General features: G+C 35.0%; 1 protein-coding gene across 2 annotated transcripts in view; it reads right to left on the reverse strand.

The window, feature by feature from the left end:
- The window catches only part of LOC106468549 (zinc finger protein basonuclin-2-like), a 228,904-nt gene extending 213,074 nt beyond the window's left edge, over positions 1-15,830 (reverse strand). For both annotated transcript variants that reach the window (XM_022397582.1, XM_022397578.1), the window contains exon 1: positions 15,447-15,830. In XM_022397582.1, the coding sequence (XP_022253290.1) occupies positions 15,447-15,513 (67 nt within the window). In that variant the 5' untranslated portion in view covers positions 15,514-15,830. The remainder of the gene's footprint in view (positions 1-15,446) is intronic.
- Positions 15,831-22,229: the final 6,399 nt, after the last annotated feature.

A 22,229-nucleotide genomic window follows, 5' to 3' on the forward strand; every position in this document is an offset into this window, starting at 1 on the left:
TCTGTATAAACCGCATTGAGAAATAAAAAGATTGTCTAAAAACGTAAATATAACGCATAATTTCCTGGGTATATTTGGGGTAGAAAACGCCTCATTTCAGGAGGAAGTTACTTTGCACTGAAAATAAATTTATATTATCAATGTTTTCATAAGTTCAATATTTACTTCGAGATTGATAAAAAGCCATATGTGAAGCTGTATAGTATTTCCGGAGTTGAAACTGTGAAGACAAACCTAACAGAGGAAATCGATCCGCTAAATCCGAATTTACTGTTTAATAACCATAGTTATCGGTATCATCAATTCCCGGCACTACGTATGGTAAATTGAAGAGCTAGTTATGAAAAACCAGGGAAGCAGCCTTTGAAGTACGTTATCCTCTAAAGTTAGGATTGGCCCAGCATGGCCAGGTGGTTAAGGAGCTTTATTCGCAATCTGAGGGTCGCGTGTTCGAATCTCCATCCCACCAAATATGCTCGCCCTTTCAGCTGTGGGGGCGTCATAAAGTGACGGTCAATCCCATTATTCGTTGGTAAAAGAGTAGCCCAAGAGTTGGCAGTGGGTGTTGATGACTAGCTGCTTTCCCTCTAGTCTAACACTGCTAAATTAGGGACGGCTAGCGCAGATAAACCTCGTGTAGCTTTGCGCGAAATTCAAACCAAACCAAACTCTTTTAGTATAAATGATGATCTTTTTGCACAAATTTTTTCAATATGCAGATTTATCTAGATCTTCGTGCTAGTTCTTTCAATATGCAGGTTTATCTAAATCTTCGTGCCAATATTTTCAATATGCAGGTTTATCTAGATCTTCATGCCAATTATATCAATATGCAGGTTTATCTAGATCTCCGTGCTAGTTCTTTCAATATGCAGGTTTATCTAGATCTTCGTGCTAGTTCTTTCAATATGCAGGTTTATCTAGATCTCCGTGCTAGTTCTTTCAATATGCAGGTTTATCTAGATCTTCGTGCCAATTATTTCAATATGCAGGTTTATCTTACTGCTAAATTAGGGACGGCTAGCGCAGATAAACTTCGTGTAGTTTTGCGTAAAATTCAAAACAAACTAAAGTTATGAATAATTTTTGTATGTCACTATTAATTTACAACACTGAAAACAGAAAGACATATATTCCGAGGCTGATAATTTTGTCGCTTCACAAACATTATTATTGCCGTTAGAATAGAGGAAGGAACAACTTTGTCAAAGAAAATCTTGTATGACTCTGAAACTAGCAAAATTCAACAAATAAAACGGCATTTTTTGCAACAATGCGTATGTCATCGTCTTCAGATATAATATAATATAGTATCATAATATAAAAATGTTGTAATTGGGGAGAAGGGGGAGGTAGCATCACTATCCGAACACAAGATTATTATAACTATCCAAACATTAATAATGGATCTCATAAAATTAATATTGACTGGGTGTGTCCTAGTAGCTAGCATGTCGTACCGCGGGTCGTAAGTTCCAAGATTCGTGTGTACTGTATGACGTTTCATACGTTTGTCTCTTTCAGCTGTAGGCGCATTATAAAAATGATTGTATTCGATTAATAGTAAACGTGTAGGCGGCGGTTGCTGCTGACTAATTGCCTTCACTGTGGTCCACAGCCCAAAATTAGGGTCTCTAATCTTGTCGTTTGGCTCATATATGGCATAAGGCGCCGTTTAGATTGAAAATACTAAATACCCTGTAGCCATTGTAAACCAAGATCAGATACTTCGTGTTACATATATATATATATACGTCGTAGGGTCAAAGACAACAAACAGTAACAATGCATTATAGACAGTAAAAAGTGTTTAAATGTCATGTGAACGTAGGTTTTCTCTAAACGGCTGTGAAGTAAACCAATAATCATACTCTTGTATTTGAATTCTCAAGATTTTGTATTTCCTGTAACGATTAATTGATTTTTGGAAATTTAACATAATTTTAAAGGTAACTATTTCCCTATATATGCAAAGAAAAAGTAAACCTTCACTTGAAATTGTATGAAATAAGTAATAAAAGAAGGCTCGATCCTGTGTTAACCTTCCTTATCTTATGATCTACTAACAAGAAAAATGTATGCGTTTCAATAATCTTACACAATATATATATATGTAATATTCTAGTAATTTCAAAGTCATTTTAAACATTTTGTTTCTCAGGGTTTTATGTTTTGATTCGTAACATTTGTGTTAGATATATATGATGAAAATATTTGTATTCAAAAGAAATACATACTTCTTATTAAGAGTATTAAAAGAAAAATCACTGAAGCAGCCTGGGTTAGCAACATGTTGCAAATTTCGAAAGCTGTCTTGATGAAAGGCGTCTGGTACATAATATTGGAAAACATTAAACGACAATTAACATTAGAAACTTTTAATGGAAAGTTTTAAAAATGTAGTTCTTTAAAATATTAATCCTAAACTCTCGAGACTGTCATGTTTCATGTGATCTAAAAGTTTTAGCCTGGAATATATGATCGACTCGAGATATGGCAATCTTAACAAATTTTGCAGGTTTAAATAACATTAGGTGTATAGTTTCAGTAAAGCTGACTTAAGCATGAGAGTTTTGGTAATGTGAATTGTAAAAATCTGCCGCTATAGAGCAACATAGACATTTTTATACAGCATAACTTCTTGAAGGAGAAAAATCAAAACCCATCATTTTATGACAAAAACCGAGGTTTTTGTTTTAATGTATATCAACAAGTATGAATATAAGCTTTAAATTGTTACATAAAAATCACTATCCACAGTAATTACAACTTCTATATAAAAATTTAAAAGGGGAAGACAGGAAGCATCAGTGACACGAGTGAAAGACATGGTAAATTTGTATGATATTCTTTTAAAGATTTGACAAAAGCAGCTGTTGGTTCATTGTAGACTTTAAATGGATAATTTACTGTGGTAGAAATGATATAGGCTCAACTTTTCAGCACACTTGCGTTTGTCTGCCTTATGTTTGGCTGAAAATCGAGGTTTCAGTATACTTGTGTTTGTAAGACTGTCATGCTAGGATTCGCTAAGGATCACGTTACAACACACTTGCCTTTATCATTTTGTCATGATAGGATTTGCTGAGGATCATTTCCAACCACTCACCTTTGTTTGTTTGTCATGGTGGGATTGACTTAGGACCGACTTATCAACCCACTTGCCATGGTGTTATTGACTTAGGACCAACTTATCAACCCACTTGCCATGATGGGATTGACTTAGGACCAACTTATCAACCCATTTGCCATGATGGGATTGACTTAGGACCAACTTATCAACCCATTTGCCATGATGTAATTGACTTAGAACCGACTTATCAACTCACTTGCCATGGTGGAATTGACTTAGAACCGACTTATCAACCCACTTGCCATGGTGGGATTGACTTAGGACCAACTTATCAACCCATTTCCATGATGGGATTGACTTAGGACCAACTTATCAACCCACTTGCCATGGTGTAATTGACTGAGAATCAATCTTTCAACCCACTTACTTTTATACGTTTGTTAAGGTTGTATTGGATGAGGATTAACTTTTGAACACATTTCCATTTGTCAGTCTGTCTGGGTAAGCTTGGATAACCTGTGACTCTTCAGCACACTTGTGTTGGCCTGCCTTAGGTTTGGATGAAGATCGAGATTTCAGTATACTTGTGTTTGGAAGACTGTCACAAAAGGATTGTCCGAGGATCACGTTTCAACATACTTGCTTTTATCATTTTGTCATGTTAGGATTGGCTAAGGATTATGTTTCAATACACTAACCTTTGTCTGTTTCTCATGGTATAATTGGCTGAAGATCAACTTTTCAACACATTCCTTTTTCTGTATATCATAGTATGATGAGCTGAGGGTCATATTTTGAAAACTGTTATATTTATCAGTTTTTCATACTAGGACTGGATGTTAATAATCTTTTCAACACACTTGTCTTAGTCAATCAGCTATGGTAGCATTGGCTGAGAATAAATCTTTCATCACACTTGCCTTTGTCTGTTTGTTATGACAGAATTGTTTGAAAATCAAATTTTAATCACACTTGTTTTTGTCAGTCTGCTTGGATGACTATTGATGGTTCAGCCTACTTGTATTTGCTTGCTTTAATATATGGCTGAGAATCCAGGTTTTATTATACATGTGCTTACATGTCTTTCATATAGGACTGTCTGAAGATCACGTTTCAGCACACCCACCTTTATCTATTTGTCATGGTACGATTTGCTGACGATCAACTTTTCAACAAACTTACCTTGGTTTATTTGTTATAGCAGGATTGCCTAATGATCAACTGTAAACATTCTTTATTTGTCTGTCATAATAGCATTGTCCAAGGATCAAAATTTCAACACATTTACTTTTTTCTGTTTGTTATAGTAGGATTGGTTGAGGATCAACTTTTCAACACAGTTGCCTTTTTCAGTCTGCCTAGGAAAGCTCGAATGACCACCGACTATTCAGAATATTTGTGTCTCCTTGCCTTAAGTTTAGCTGAGTAATAAGGTTTCAATATAGTTTTGTTTATGTGTCTTTCATATAGGTTTGTTTGAAGATCACGTTTAAACACATCGATCTTTGTCATGTTAGGATTGGCTGAGGATCGACTTTTCACAACACTTGCTTTTGTGTCTTTGTCTTAGTTGGATTAGAAGAGGATCAGTTTCTCAACACAATTGCCTTTGTCTGTTAGTCATGGTAAGAATGGATAAGGATAAACATTTTGAACACAATTACCTTTGTCTGTTTTTCATGGTAAGATTGGATAAGATAAACATTTTGAACACAATTGCCTTTGTCTGTTTGTCATGGTAAGATTGGATAAGATAAACATTTTGAACACAATTGCCTTTGTCTGTTTGTCATGGGTGGATTGGATAAGTATCAAATTTTCAACATTCTTATTTAATTTCTATAGTGCATATTGGTGTATACAAGGCATATTAATACTAGTAATAAACGACCTTGTAACACCAATTTGTAACTTTGCTTTAAGTGGACATTTAGCGTTTAGCTTTACAGCTTCTTCAGGAACATCCCACTAAAACACAAATAGCAATTGCGACAAAAAGCTACAGAATGGACTTTCTGATCTCTGTCCATTGCGGGGAATATAATCCTGAATTTTAACCTTTTAATCTGTAAACTTACCATTGATTCACTGGGAAATTATAGTTCGCAGTCTGACTTTAAACTTTTCTATCCGCGCTCTGTCTAGCGCGGGGAAGTGGCATAGCAGAATATCTTCGGACTTAGAATGCTAGAAACCAGGTTTCGATACCTGTGGTGGGCAAAGCACAGATAACCCATTGTGTAGCTTAGTGCTTAATTACAAACAAACAAACTACCACGGGGAATAGAACCCCGAATTTTAGCCTTGTAAGTCTGTAGACTTACCACTGATTCACCAGGTGATTATTGTTCAGAGTATGACTTTAAACTTTTTAAGAACTTGGTACAGCTGATGTCACAAATAATATATATATATATATATAATGTTCGGAGAGTTATGCTAACTTATGCAAAATGTTTTTTGTTAATTTACATATGCTGTATTAATCTATTCTTGACTTCCATTATGCAGCAGGGGGAAGACGCTGAAATTACTGATTTAATCGCCTACTCTACTCATTTGATTGACTTATGATAAAACGATATAAAAACTGCTGTTCCTAGCGGTCGAAATTGTTTAAAGGTATATGAAATATGCGCTGTAACAATGACGACCAAATCCCACTATTCAGAAGTCAAGATTTGGTGGTGAGTGCTGTTTACTATCTGCCTTCCCTCTAGACTAACAGCTAAGAATCAGGGATGGCTAGGCGCAGTTAGCCTTGTGTAGTTTTGCGCGAAACTTCTAAAACAAACAAAGAAACAAATCCTATTCTTTCTCCTGTACAGTGCTGAACTCCACTGTTATACGGCAACTCATTTCATACGCTAATCACTACGTAAGAAAAATAAAATCGTTTTAACCGGAGCCTAGCCTGTCTTTTCCAAACCTTAGCAGGTTCGCATACCAGATGGTTAGAGCACTCAACTCGCAATCTGTGGGTCGCGGATTAGAGTTTCGTCACTAAACGTGCTCGCCTTTTGCGTCGTTAAAATATTACTGTCCATCCCACTATTCGTTGGTAAAAGGGTAGCCTAAGAGTTGGCGGTGGATAGTGATGACTTGTTTCCTTCCCTCTAGTCTTTCACTGCTTAATTAGGAACGGCTAGTGCAGATAGCCCCCGTGTAGCTTTGCGAAAAATTCAAAACAAACAAACAAATAAACAATTCGTCCTAAATATTATTTTCAGAATACAACACAAATAAATCAGAGGTATTATCCTATCGATCCTCAGGATAATCTTGCAACATTCGATCAGATCACCTCTTATCCTTCTTTTCTCGAGAGAAAATAAGTAAATAGATTTTAATCTATCCCTATTAGATAACTCTTCCATCCCCGGAATCATCTAAGTAGCCTTCCTCTGAACCGTTTTCAGATGTTAATATCCTTTCAGAGATAAGGAAATCAGTGCTGTACAAAGTATTCCAAATGAAGATTAACTAATGATTTGTATACAGAGAAAATTACCTCTTTTAGCTTGTAATCAACATGGTTATAAATACACCTTAAACTTCTGTTAGATTTAGTACTAGCTACAGAGCACTGCCTCAGTGGTTCGCATGACTTATCCATCGCTATGCCAAGATTATTTACTTCAGTCTCGCTGTACTAAGTGGGTTGTAATATATATTAAACGTGTGATTCAAATTATGATAACCCAAGTTCATGACTTTGAACTTACTGTAAAACAACTACCACCAGTTCATGTTTAAGGAACAGCAAAGTTGTAGTTAGTTGTGATCACTTTTCTTACCAGGGGTTTTCATGACGGGCGAGTGGAGTCGTTTTGTGATCAGCAAGTTAAATTCACAAAGCAAAGCACCCAGCCAATTTCGAGGTTTAAGTTAGGCCTGTTTTTATCCTTTCTCTATCGAAGACTGTTTCTATGAACGAGCAAAATGGTCGGGTGAGAATAAAGTAAAATTATTAGAGGCTTGATTTCAAAAACTTAATTCTCTCCGTATAGAGTGTTGCCCTTAAAAGTTCGACAAATTCCTTTAAATACCCGACGTGTTGCGATTTACAACAAAACCTGGAAAGAAAAATGACAAGCAGCCAAACTTAAAAGTTGGCCACAAATTGTAACTTAAAAACATTATATTAGGTAAGAACTGTGAATTCTTAAATGTGATATCAAAATACTCCCCGATTTCATCCTGCACTTATCATTTGATGTAAAGGTTAACCTGTCAGAAACTTCGCATTTTTTTAGCTATCAAACTATCCATCTACCAGTTATATTCATTTAGAAGACACTGGATATCCCGAAAAAAAAAACTGCAGCGTTAAAGATGCTAGCATACGAAAAATTGTCGGCTTTATTTATTCTAAATTGGAGGTTGAGCGAAACGGCAGAGTAAGAATTATGGATTTTGTTTATGGAAGGAAATTTTCTAATAATTTACAGACAAATCGCTGTTCAAAACAACTTTAATCTCTCTGTTTATACAACCTGTTCCAGTCCAAGAGAAGAAATTATTTCAGACTTAAAGGAATTTCTAAAGTTTACTTCTGAGAAATCTCCATCCTGGTACCAATACCAATTCAAGTCAATACTTAAGATTACTCCAACGAACTTCTATAGATTTATTCCAACGTAAGATAGTATCTTAACTTACTCTAACAAACTCCCTCATATAAATTCCCTTAGAAAACATTCTTTAAATTTTTCTCAAATTCTACAAGTAATTCTAAATCATCCTCTCCCTCCCCCCCCCCCCTGTGGGACAGCAGTAAGTTTACGGACTTACAACACTAAGATTCAGCCTTTGATTCCTCGCGGTGGACACAGCAGGTAACGCAATGTGGCTTTGATAAATTAAGACATTTTTGAGCTCTCTTTTATAAAAAAAAAGGCTATAAATTATCTGTAGTTTAAAACAGTTTTATCTTTCCATAAATCTCGAGTGATTGAACTGAAAATAATGTTTCGTAAAATTATTTATCCTGCCTACTAATGAAATTAACTAAATACTCTCTTGCCACTTGGTCCACAAAATTTACAAGTTATTTAAAAGGCAAGGGATTATTACAAAGCTTTTTAAAAATCTTAAAATACTAAAATCAAAAGAAATGTTTGCCACAGCTTAAAGCGTAATTACAGAATTTGACAACACTAGGTACTCCGTTTATTCAGTTATTCTAATTAAAATACGATCTTGTTGCATTATTTGCACAGTTTAGATTTATTCCAACTGAAAATAGCACCAAACCTTTCAACGAATTCCAAGCCAATTTGTTTTAAAGAACTATCTGGCCATTGTCTTTAATTCAATTTCAATTATAATTTAAATCAATTCTAGCTGATTTTAGTATATATATATATATATACACATATTTTGGAGCCCAACAACGTCTTTACACTCCATGTCACCACGTTTGATCATGCTCTGTCTGACAAACGTGCTTCATGACAACAACCCACAGCATAGGTTCCATTGCAAAAGGTTCTATTTTAAGGCTGTCATGTTCAAAGCACACCATTCTTCCAGCAAGCTTTCGATAAATCATCTACTGTACGAGAACAAAAAGTTTCAGCGCCCGTTTCAATAGCCCAGTCCCATAGTTATCCAAAAGCGACTTAATCTGTATGTCTTCATACCGAATGGCATAAATACCTGTTTCATTTTAAAGCTAATTGAGATGTGAGACGGCATAACTGATATGTTGTGGAAGCAACTATGTACATGTGACTTATGTTGCTTTTCCATGGACGGAAGTTCTTCTTGATTATATTACATACTGTTGCCTGGGGCACGAGGACGGCTTTTGCCACTGACCTTTGTGTTTGTAGATTCTCACCTTTTACAAGCCACCGCACTTTACTTACTACGACTGGGGTACGACTTATTGCAGGTCTCTTTCTGGTTGAGCATCGTGGCCCAAGTTGATCCACAGTCCTTTGTTTTCCAATGAAATGTACTATAAGGAATATCCTTGTCTTGGAAAGTATAAATCCCTGGTATGAATACAACATTATGACTTGAATATGAATACTTTGGGTTGAAAAGGCTATTACATAACTTTCCCAAAAGCGATTAATTGTTGGTGACATTACACTACCTAGATAGCCCCAAACAACGCTCAAATGTAGTTCTGCGATTTTATATTGGCTGTAGTTGCCACGTGATTTACTGATTTTCATATTAACAACCGTTATAATATAACGTTCTCAGCCCTGTATAGTCAGAGGTTTATATCATCTAGAGGCAAATTGGTCATTATGTTTTTATAACCCACAGACTAATATCATGTTTTTATAGCCCACAGACTAATATTATGTTTCATAACCCACAGACTAATAGTATTTAGTTGATAAATACACCTCATTTGCTTAAAGACAAATGCATACAGTTTAAGGCATGCTGCGGTTTTACGTTAATCTTAAATACATTGCTTTAAAGTCTATGGGCTAATTAGAGTTTAGGTTAATTTTTGGATCTTTATGTTTAGGTAATGTAATCGAAGTTAAGTTTAAGGCTACTTACTGGTCCATTTTTATCTTATATGCTGTTTCGGGCTCGATATCATTCAGTAACTTCCTATGAAAAATCCTCAGTTTAGGTTAGTTAGATTCTACAACTTCCAGATTAAAGCAATACTTACATCACCATAACGTGCATGGTTAAATCATAATTAAGGCAATACTTTTAACTTCTTATATTACATCCTACAAACTAGTGAGAGTTTAAAATCACATATGTTTGTCATATTGTGTCATATACTAGTTTAAAGTTGTTGTTTTTTCTGATTAAAGGTATTCTACACTTTAATCGTAGGGAAAGTAATCTATATATTCTACATGAATCACAGTTTACAACCTAAGACAAATAAAGCCAATTTTTAACTTTCGTTACATGGCCTATAGAAAACGTTAAGCCTGATAGTATTTCGTAGTTTATCATTTCATAACTGTTGAAGGCAATGTTATTCACCCTGTCTTTACAATGTAGAGTTTGTTTGTTTGAAGTTAAGCACAAAGTTACACAAAGGGCTATCTCTGTGCTCGAAACCCGGTTTGCAGCGTTGTAAGTCCGCAGACATACCGCTTTGCCACTGGGATGGCTACGATTTAAAGACAAAAATATTCGTCAATTTAGGGTTGTTTTATTCGCATCATCTGCAGACCAGTTTCAATTCAAAGTAAACTATTTCATTTACCCACAGAGTCTATAAAAACACCTCGGTTCACTAAAACATTCAAAACTCCATTTTTATTAGGAATTTTTTTAAAAGAAAAATGTGTTTTTTGTTAGTAACTACAAAGCTACACAATGAGCTCGATGTGCTATGCCTACCGCGAGTATAGAAATCCTTTTTTTTTTTAGTGTTGTAAGCCCTCAGACTTTCAGTGGTTTACAAATTAATATCAGTTGAAGTATTATAATCTATTTTTCAATTCAATGTTGACCTAATACTTAGCATGCCCAGAATGTGAATCTAAATGATCATGACTCGCATCCAGTTGCCATAGAAAAGTCACTCCGTACTTTTTGGCCGTGAAGGCAATAAAAGATGTCACTACTTTTCAGTTACTTAAGATGTAGCTTAAGAATTGGCGATGGGTTCTGTTATCCAGCTGCCTCCCACCTAATTTATCAAGACAAAATTTCAAAATCAAGGATGGTTATTTGCAAATAGTTCTTCTGTAACTTTGCGCGAATATTCTAATAGAAAGAGATCACTTTAAATATAATTTCAACTAAATACATGTAGTCTTAATTATTCCGTAATTCATAAGTTATTCAGACTAAATTCTGCTCCAGACAACATTAATTAGTCATGCAATTTGTTTATACAACTGAACTGCTTTATAAGAACAATGTTGTCTGTCCTGTGCTACCGTTGGAATGACTTCCCCCATCGTGAGATCGTAGTCACTCTAATGACCATGATTACGCACTATTGGAAGACATCGCAGTTCCTGTTGTATCAAGGACCACTCATATTAATAACCCACCAAACATGATCGCCCTTTCAGCCGTGGAGACGTTATAATGTGACGGTCAATCCCACTATTCGTTGGTAATAGAGTTGGCGGTGGGTGATGATGACTAGTTAAAGAAGTCTTTAACTCTGTTTTCGCAAGTTGCAGAGCAATCCCATTTTAATACAGTATTTAATTCTCTATTTATACAGATCAGCTCTACGAACAGTTTCACTGCACCTTTTACACTCTTTGTATATCATAGTATGTCATACTTTGTATATCATAGTATGTCATACTTTGTATATCATAGTATGTCATACTTTGTATATCACAGTACATCATACTTTGTATATCATAGTACGCCATACTTTGTATATCATAGTACGTCATACATTGTATATAATAGTATGTCCCACTTTGGATATCACAGTACGTCATACTTTGTATATCATAGTATGTCATAATTTGTATATCATAGTATGTCATACTTTGTATATCACAGTACATCATGCTTTGTATATCATAGTATGTCATACTTTGTATATCATAGTACGTCATACATTGTATATCATAGTATGTCCCACTTTGGATATCACAGTACGTCATACTTTGTATATCATAGTATGTCATAATTTGTATATCATAGTACGTCATACTTTGTATATCACAGTACGTCATACTTTGTATATCATAGTATGTCATACTTTGTATATCACAGTACATCATACTTTGCATATTACAGTACATCATACTTTGTATATCATAGTACATCATACTTTATATATCATAGTACATCATACTTTGTATATCATAGTACATCATACTTTGTATATAATAGTATGTTATACTTTGTATATCATAGTATGTCAAACTTTGTATATCATAGTACGTCATACTTTGTATATCATAGTACGTCATACATTGTATAACATAGTATGTCCCACTTTGGATATCACAGCACGTCATACTTTGTATATCATAGTATGTCATAATTTGTATATCATAGTACGTCATACTTTGTGTATCATAGTATGTCATACTTTGTATATCATAGTATGTCGTACTTACGTACATTTTATAATATATATATATATATATATTTCTATTTAAGGTTGTTTTATTTTCTCACACAGTTTATATACTAATCTTAATTGTAAAATATATGTATCACGTTATACAATCTCCATAGACTATATATATATATATATATACAATTAAAAGGAGTACAACGTTAAAATAATTGCACAATAAATAATTTATTAAAAACGGGGACCAGCCCTAAAAATATTCTACATGTTTCGGTGTTCGTACGCCATCTTCAGGTGTCGTTTTAATTTATTTACTCTAGAGACTATCTATAGACCGTCTACTAAAGTTACGACATACCAAATCCTGCTCTCAGTAACAACTGTTTATATATAACCTTCACACTAAGTATATAAATTACACACTAATACCAGTTATAAGTAACTTTCTTCAGTTCGTTTATATAACTTAAACACTAATTCCCATTACAGGTAACTTTCTTCAATCCTCTTGTATATAAATTACACACTAATACCAGTTATAAGTAACTTTCTTCAGTTCGTTTATATAACTTAAACACTAATTCCCATTACAAGTAACTTTCTTCAATCCTCTTGTATATAAATTACACACTAATACCAGCTATAAGTAACTTTCTTCAGTTCGTTTATATAACTTAAACACTAATTCCCATTACAGGTAACTTTCTTCAATCCTCTTGTATATATTACACACTAATACCAGTTATAAGTAACTTTCTTCAGTTCGTTTATATAACTTAAACACTAATTCCCATTACAAGTAACTTTCTTCAATCCTCTTGTATATATTACACACTAATATCAATTATAAGTAACTTTCTTCAGTCCGTTATTTAACTTACACACTAATATCAGTTATAAGTAACTTTCTTCAGTCCGTTATTTAACTTACACACTAAAAGCAGTTATATGTAACTTTCTTCAGTTCTCTTAGTTAGGTCGCTCGACTTGCAATCTGAGGGTCGCGAGTTCGAATCCCCGTCACACCAAACATGCTTGCCCTTTCAGCTGTGGGGGCGTTATTATGTGACGGTCAATCCCACTATTCGTTGATAAAAGAGTAGCCCAATAGTTGGCGGTGGGTGGTGATGACTAGCTGCCTTCCCTCTAGTCTTTCATTGCTAAATTAAGGACGGCTATCGCAGATAACCCTCGTGTAGCTTTGCGCGAAATTCAAAAATAAACAAACAAACAGTTCTCTTATATAAATTACACATTAATTCCCGTTATAGGTAACTTTCTTCAGTTCTTTTATAGAAATTACAGGATATTCCATTTCTAATTGATCTTTCTTAAAACGTTTATAAAATCTTCAGAATTCCTCCTGTTGTAAGTAACTTTCAGCAAATCCACTTATAATTTGTAATCTTCTTATTGAGAAAGTTAGCTGATGTTGATGCCAATGATTCGCGTTTCCCTAATACAGTGGCGTGCTTACACTGATGCGAACTGTGCAGCCACGGGCGACATGTTTAGCACTTGTATATTTGGTTCACGGCTCATTCTCGATCTTTCGGCAGTGCAATACTGCCATGGTTAGACTTATGCTTGAAATATTATGTCACAGCCTTTTTGGAAGAAGGATATTCGTAAAACCAGATCGTTAAATGATATATAACCGAAGTGAACGATATTTAGAAGAAGTAGAACCCTCCAGTGCTGTTTAACAACAGTATTTAACAACAATGGATTCCGAAACCACACTTTAATACAATACAAAAGCAATGTACTCCGGAACCACACCTTAATACAATACAAAAGCAATGGACTCCGGAACCACACCTTAATACAATACAAAAGCAATGGACTCCGGAACCACACCTTAATACAATACAAAAGCAATGGACTCCGGAACCACACCTTAAAACAATACAAAAGTAGTGGACTCCGGAACCACATCCCAGTCCAATCTGATGCAACATCCTCATCCAATAAAGCTAATACTGTGGTTAGAAAAGAAAACTATTTCAATCATAAAAGATTTGTAATGAAGCTGGGAATGTCTCCTGATATGTTAACAAGATCATAAACAATGATTTGAAGCTGACGAAAGCTCACAAGCTTCCAACAATACCTCGAAATCAACGGCCATTTTCATGAGAAAAATAAAGATGGCCAGAGCAACTGAAACTTATATGTATAAAGTTTCCTACTGTTACTCTAATTGACAGTTGTTCTTTTGGACTGTTTAAACAGGTTTTGGAAGCTAACGCCTAGATACAGATCAATATTTTTGGAAAGTTTGTAAATAAATAAGCAGTTAGATTGTTATAATGGAAATTGTTATAATGTGTCGTGAAATAGCGTGCAAACAAGACCATCAGGTTAAGCACTATCGACAATACAGGAAGTAGTTCTGAGGACAACCTGGACCGGGGACTTTCTTTTTACGAAGTGTAATATACGAACTAAGTTCCAGTTCAAAAGAAACCTTTGTCACTCTTATATAAAGTCTTCACATTGGCTCCACTCCAAGATCACTGTTTATTCAACTTACAGAAGAACTCAGTGTAAAGGCTACTCGATTTTAAAAACCGATTGATATTGTATAAATCCACACGGAAATAAGCACACGAAATCTATGTGATCGCAAAAATATTCCACTCAAATACTTTAAAAGTATATACCAGGAAAAAACGAGATTTTATTTATTTCTACATCATTTGGAACTTTTTTTTTTAATTTTAAACTTTACGAAACGGAAATGATTCCAGAAAACTATAATCGACTTCGTTAAGTCTTGTATGTCGTTTATACGCCTTTTTTTTTATTGTTGTTTCGAAACATAATATTATTGTGTTTTGTTGTTATATGTACAATTCAACAAAATTCACAATATCGATAGCTACTGTACTTCAATTACGCCTTGTACAAAGACTGTCTAAAATGACTACGCAGAAAGTTAAGGCATTAGACGTGTCTGATCCGTAATAGAAAACGCATGTGTTTCAAAGTGTCTGTTTTTAATTTATAGCGCTACAGATGTGGAAAGCTAATAGCTGTACTTATGTATGAGTTATATTACTTTATGAACAAGGTCACTGATACCAGAGCTGAGCTGATTATAATATTACTCACGTATATAACTTATTCAGTTATAAGCGGTTGACTTATAGGAAACAAAAGTCTAAATCAAAAGCTTATAAATGAATAAGTCAAAAACTATATATTAAGCCTATTATGTTTTTTCGTTATAAGAACTATAAATATTGCACAGTTTAAAACTCGCTTTCGATATATATGAGGCTACAATTATGATATTTGTAACAAAAACGTTCCTCCCAATTGATATTGCCCCAAGATTAACTACGTAAAGGATGTTGTCAAGCTTACCGGCATCTGGCGGGAACTGGATTCCGCGGTATGATCCTAATAAACGTAGCCAGGGCAAGGCCAACATGCTTCGGCATGTGAGGCACCAGCACACTCTGTTATGCCCTCAGGTATAGATAGTTAGCTATCTGGCTTCGTCCCCGGAAGTTGGTTCTGGTCAGTTCTTTCTTTCTCCCTGAAACAAACACTGACAGCACGAGCGGGAGATCTGCTCACATTGATATATTATAATAAAGTTAAGTCGCATAAAGATATGATAATTATTATTTTTTTTAGATAAATGAGATTATAGTTTCTATATAAAGCTGGTGAATTATCTGTTTATATCTCTGTCCAGACTAGGATAAGTTAATTGTTGTGAAGTCTAACCGGAAATCACCATCTGTAAGCTCAATCTTAATTTTCGTGGTTATTGCCAAGTGATTTCATCCAACACACTTCACATGGGAAGACTCGCAATGACGAGTGAATAAAAATTTGGATCTGGTGAAAAGTTTCTAGCTGTCACGTGCTCTTGCGCGCACGTGAAGACAAATCATATGAAATCAACATTCTCGGAATTAGCTGCGTAAGCTGAAAAGATTCGTAACTCCACCTACCACTAGGTGTCGCCTATCATTGGTTAATTTGCACTCTTACTATTTTCTTTTCATTTTTTCTTTAACAGTTTGAGTGCTGAGAAGTATCTTATCTCACCTGGCAGGGGGCGCGCCTGATCAGAAGCCTCTTGAGAACAGTATTGTCACGTGACTTCTACGTGCGAAATGAGGGAAAGCTGGAAGGCGCTTTGAAGTTTAAATGTGCAAGATACCAGCTATAATAAAAACTGTGATTACAATACGGTTTATTGTTTGTAACTTATACTATTCTCAGACAAATATGTCTTGTCTAAGTATTTAACAAAGAAGGTAAAACGTATTCAATTCTTTGTAACAGTACTAAACAAATGATTGCCACTAAGAATGATCTACTTCAAACACGCGTACGATATGTTTTAAGACTTTATACTAATTTACTATAAAATTTCTCGTGTTTGGTATGAGCCAGTAGAGCTCCTGTGATTAGTTTTATTTAATGCACATATAACAAGAGAGTTTCAGATCTAAAAGACAGTAGTGTTTGATATTTATATTCGGTCAAAAATATTGAAAGTTTAACGGTTATCGCGGGAGATCTCGACGTAACATTGCTGATTTATAAGGTATCAACATAAAGTGCGAGAATGATACAATCTTTATCCTGTGGTAGTGATTCTATTCATTACATAACCTTAGTTATGCATCTGTTGTTTTTGTCAAAATGTAGCAAATATGATAAATTTATGTGTATATGTGTTTATTGAATATCTTTGCATTAAGTGTTTGTTTGTTGATCATACAGTAATCTTCTTCCAGTACTTGTGTTACTACTTACAAACCACTTTTGTTTCTATATATATATATACTTTTATAGTAATTTTGAGCACTGATTCCTTGTTTTCTTTTTATATCACCAGGGTGCTCTTTGCCTACCGGAAAGTCAAGTGTGTTTAATTTGCATTGTTTATGTCATATATTAGCTTTAGAGCGATTCAACCAACAAAAAAATTGGGCCAAAACTTATAATTTAATTTATGTATGAATAAAAAGGCGCCATTTTTATTCGAAATGATACCTTATTGCCACCTTCTTATAAAGTAATTTCAAAATCTCTAAATTTCTTTATAAAGTTTTTGATTATATTTTCTGAATTGAATTATGTTGTTGTGTGTTTTATTATCACAGAACACTTATCCATGTGTACAAAGTACGTTAGTTAGGTACTATTCTGTGATTATAAGCTCCCCTCTGCTAAGAATGTGGAGCATTAATGCCACCGTTGGCCATATTAGTCATTTCCTTATGGTTATAAATCACACCGTTGTAAGAATTTACGGTTATAGGTAATGGTATTCATTTCGTTTTAACACAACGCTATAAAGACAAGCCTTATTCGTGTTATGAGATAAAAAAAAACCACTGGTACCAGCTATAATAGCCTTGATTCTGTCGTATTTTGTAACAAAATTTAATTTAGGAACCATCGTCGTAGTTTGCAGCACGTGCGATATCCGAATCACTGAGGTGGAGGTAGTAGGACAATGGCGTCATGGCTAACGTCAGCCGTCAAGTGTAATTTATTTAACACAAATTTCGGAGGAAGTTTCGAGATGTATATTTGTTTAGATACAACAGCTGAATTGAATTTCGTGTCGCCATCACTTTGTCGGCCCAGTTATACAAAAACCAGACACTGCAGTAGTTGTGTTGATGTGGATTTTCTTACTTTTCTGTGTTCTGTGATGAGGTTTATATTGTAAACATAATTATCTGTGAGTCATTCCACGTCTCAACCCTTGACGTGTAAGAATGCCTTATCAGGCTAAATTCATGGAATTACTGAAAACATTGCACATAGTAAACAATTATATTTGTTCTACATTATAATACGTCAAATATCCTTCAGCAAGAATGTCTTTAAGTTTATGGATTCGTGAAGTTCAACACTGTAGTTACGACTTTTAACTCTCGTTTTTATATTAAATGAAAAATATCCGTCCGTAATTGAAAACAAATCTATTGATGATAATTCATAAAACAGTTTACGATTGCAATTTTTATAACTATGTACGAGTATTAAATTTTGTACATCTAGGCAAATTAATCCTCCTGTTATTAAAAACGAAACATTTAAGTTTTTTTTTTTTGCTTTATATCCTACATATTATTCAAAACCAGAGCTTCTTTCCAAAGATATAATTTTCAAACAGTAAATAAGGGTGTCAAATTTGTTTTTGTTTCTTTTTGTCGGCTCAACCAGTCTTAAGCTGTAAATTTTCGGCCAAAGTCACCCTGACTTTTCAGTTTGTGACTCCATCTGGTGGTGAACTATATCTTTTAATGACAGTGGAGCTTTTTTTTTCAGATATAAAAATAAATAAATGAAGTAAATTAAATAAACCTAATTTTTCTTTGTGTGCCTTTTCTTGAAAACAAGTATCGCAACTTCTATAAATGTGTATCAAAAAGCCTTATTATTGTGATATAGCATTTAAAAAAGGTTTTGACTGTGCCGCAACATTTAGTGTAAATAATAATAGGTCAGCGGTATGTTTATGGACTTACAACGCTAAAATCTGGGGCTCGATTTTTCGCGGTGGACAAAGCGCAAATAGCCCATTTTGTAGCTTAGTGTTAAAAAGAAAAATCCGACACCACAACAGAACACTTTCTTTTCTGGTATATGTTCTGGATTTGTTTGTATATATAAAAGCTTAATTGGTGTAAAGTTATAGCGTTAGATGGTGTCGTTTGGTAGACATTATTTTACTGTTTTCGGTAATATTGAAGTATATTACAGTTTATAATTGATGGTCTAACCAATTACACGGGAATCTCTTTATTTGTTTATTACTTATTGATTTCTGGTGGGAGGTTTACTTTTTTTACCGCAGTATTCTAGATATTATTAATATTTAGTACCTATATTTATAATATTATAATATAAGAGGTTGAATGAAGTGCCATCTAGTGGTTATGTAAAATTAAATCATGGGAGAGATGTTCCACGTTAATAATTATACAACTATACTAAATTTCACAAGTCAAACCATTGTTAACGTAATAAACATAGATGTTTTTTCATGCTTCATCGTACCGCCTTTATGACACAATTATGAATGTAAAACAGTTGGTTTCTACATTTTCAGAAGACCACAACTAAATAAAACCCATAAAATAATGCTCTTCAACGTTGTGTTAATTGCAGCATATTTTGCTCGACAAAGAGGGTTAATAATAAAACATGAGCTAGGCCTAACTTACAGACTGTCTGGCAATTAATTGTACTTGCATAGAAAAATACAACAACAATACAAACAAAAATATATATCCCAGCAACATCTGTGACTCACCATAAAACAATGACTACTTAGTTAACTCAACACAACCAACATTGTTAACATTTATCTTCTTTGTCCACTCATTCTGATGATTGTTCTCATCCTTATAATATATTCGGTTGATGTGTTTCTCCTACAGAGTGACCCAAACACGCTATAGAAATTAATCGCTTTTACTTAAAGCTAGCAACGTAGTTGTCTTCCGAAATGGCAGAGTTTAAAGCACACTAAAGCTGTCATCTCGTTCCCAAGGCTAAAAACACACAAATGGATAAAATGGTTGAAGTCATTCTTTGTCAATCTTTTGAAAAGAGATGAAAACGGCGAGTAGAAGGAGAGTTCTACTTACTTAGGTCAAACTACGAAACTCCGGACTGTGTGGTTAAACTAACCACATGTGAATGCTATACAGCCTCGAGTACTCACATCATAGCCCTCCACAACGACTAAATCCCATACTCCGTACTGAGTCTATAGTACACATCAGATGTATCATTTCCTGAAAAGTTCATATAAAAAATAACAATTTTTTTGGACTGAGAGAGTCTTTAAATACACTAAATAGGAACAAACATTAATTTTGAACGATATTTTAACACTAGACGACTCTTTTTTAAAGTTTTTTCTTTCTTAGATTTAACTTCAGGTGCAATAAATTATGGATAATTATGAAAATAAAAAACGTCCGCCTTAGCTCTTCGATAGTTTAAGTAAAGACTAGAGAAATTGGAGTTTCACCCTACGTTTCCGAAACTATAAAGTTAGGAAACTTATGAGATACGAACTCTCTGACGTCTGGGTGAGTAGGGAGGGGGTGTCGGGGTATGCCACACCCATGAAACAGAGCCTTCGGCTATTCTGTCCGAAACGGCGGTGATAGATGGTCGACCACTGTTCGTTGTGGCCTAGCCGGCATACCGTGTAATTACCTAGCGATAAAATCACGGATACAAAGGGGATCTGGGCTGGCCACCCGGCGACACCGACCTGTGAGCAGCGGTGGAGAGGTCATAGGTGCACCATTCATCAGCAGCACCATCGCCCCCAGCGCTGCATGCCGTCCCACCCCTCAAAATCCAACATTGAGATGGCCCGACCGTATCAGACGGCAGCCTGCTGTTGGACAGCGCCACAGGTGGAGTCGTGAGCAGTCGACGTCCAGCGCAACTTAATCAGACTCTTCCATCAAGAGAACAGAGCCTTTTCTTGTCTCTGAATGTCACGATCCGCGGAGGAATGTAAGTTGAACGTGTGGCGGCTGTTAGCACACAAGTCGCTCTACACCTGCGGCAGCTTTTCCAACATGCACGCCCCATTACTCACAGGCTTACAACATTACGGTCATTAAGGCGACTTAGGACAATATGATTACGCACAATAAATGAGGTATTTAAATAACGCACAGTAACAGCTTTACTGCCACAATGCGAGGTTCAGATGTGTGACCTCGTTTTACCTCAGATATGTTGCAAGATATACAGCCACGGTTGTCATCTTATTACATAAAGTACATTCCTTACAGGCCATTCACATATTCCGGTGGTTTACGATCTTCTGATGGCTCTTGAGACATCGAGATTAACTCATCTACAACCAAAATATCAAACATATTATATATAGCCCACACGATGTCCGTATGCCTGTCTATTGTTTACATATCCCCCTATCGACTGTTTTAACCAATACATTTATGATGCATGGAAAAAAAACCTGATGATTCTTTAATAGATTGTTTAGGCAAAGTATTCACGATGAAATTTTAGGTGGTTAGGGCGCTCGACTCGCAATCTGAGGGTCGCGGGTTCGAATCCCCGTCACACCAAACATGCTCGCCCTTTTAGCCGTGGGGGCGTTATAATGTGACGCTCAATCCCACTATTCGTTGGTAAAAGAGTAGCCCAAGAGTTGGCGGTGGGTGGTTTTATTAATATATATAATATGACGTACAATAATCAATCATTAGGTTGAAACTTTGTAGAATGAACGGCAACTGCCTGTTGTAGAGACACAAATAGCCGTCCATTCTACAAAGTTTCATCGTGAATCTTCTTCTTCTGTAGCTTTTTCCCGTATCTATACGGGGTCGCTATTTTTGTGTGTGTATGTGTGTGTGTGTTGGCAGAGTTTTTACGGCCGGATGCCCTTCTTGACGCCAACCATCCCCTAATTTAGCAGTGTAAGACTAGAGGGAAGGCAGCTAGTTATCATAACTAATATGGGTGCAATGTGATCCCACAGTTCCAGAAAGTTAAATATTACAAGAATCGATATTAATTAATACAGACAAATGGGGGAATTAAACATGGGTGTGTTTTTTTAGAAACTGACCTTAATCCAAGTAGAGTTTATTTAATATAAATAAAACACCCTGCCAACATTTCCACCAGAGGTGTCGCATGGTAATAGTCAACTTGTTTACATCACTGCCTTTTTTAAAGTTTAATAATATATTTTACTTTCTATTTTTTTACGTCACACAGTTGAAGACTTACCCTCTGTTGTTATAGAAATATTAATTGTTTCAGCAAATGTAATGTAAAAACTAACTTCTATTCAAGCTTGCTAGCATGATAATTCTTGTGAAAGTCATATACTTATGTTTTTTTTCTTGTTAAAATAATACCAGCTGTTTGAAAAGCAGAAAAATTAACTGAGTCGACTTTTTACGACAATATACTTTGTGTTTAGCACTGAAACGATGATTAAAAACAGCTTATCATTTTCAAGTTAACTTACCTCTCGCACGTAAGGCTTAATCTGTTATTTTTGACATTTATAATTGACCCATTTGGTGATTTTTTTTTCATGTTTCAAGATTTTGCGTCGGACATAGCTCAGCGTTTAGCTTGCTCAGAATGTGAATA

The sequence above is a fragment of the Limulus polyphemus genome, unplaced genomic scaffold (assembly GCF_000517525.1).
Source record: "Limulus polyphemus unplaced genomic scaffold, Limulus_polyphemus-2.1.2 Scaffold89, whole genome shotgun sequence".
NCBI classification, from domain to species: Eukaryota; Metazoa; Arthropoda; class Merostomata; order Xiphosura; family Limulidae; genus Limulus; species Limulus polyphemus.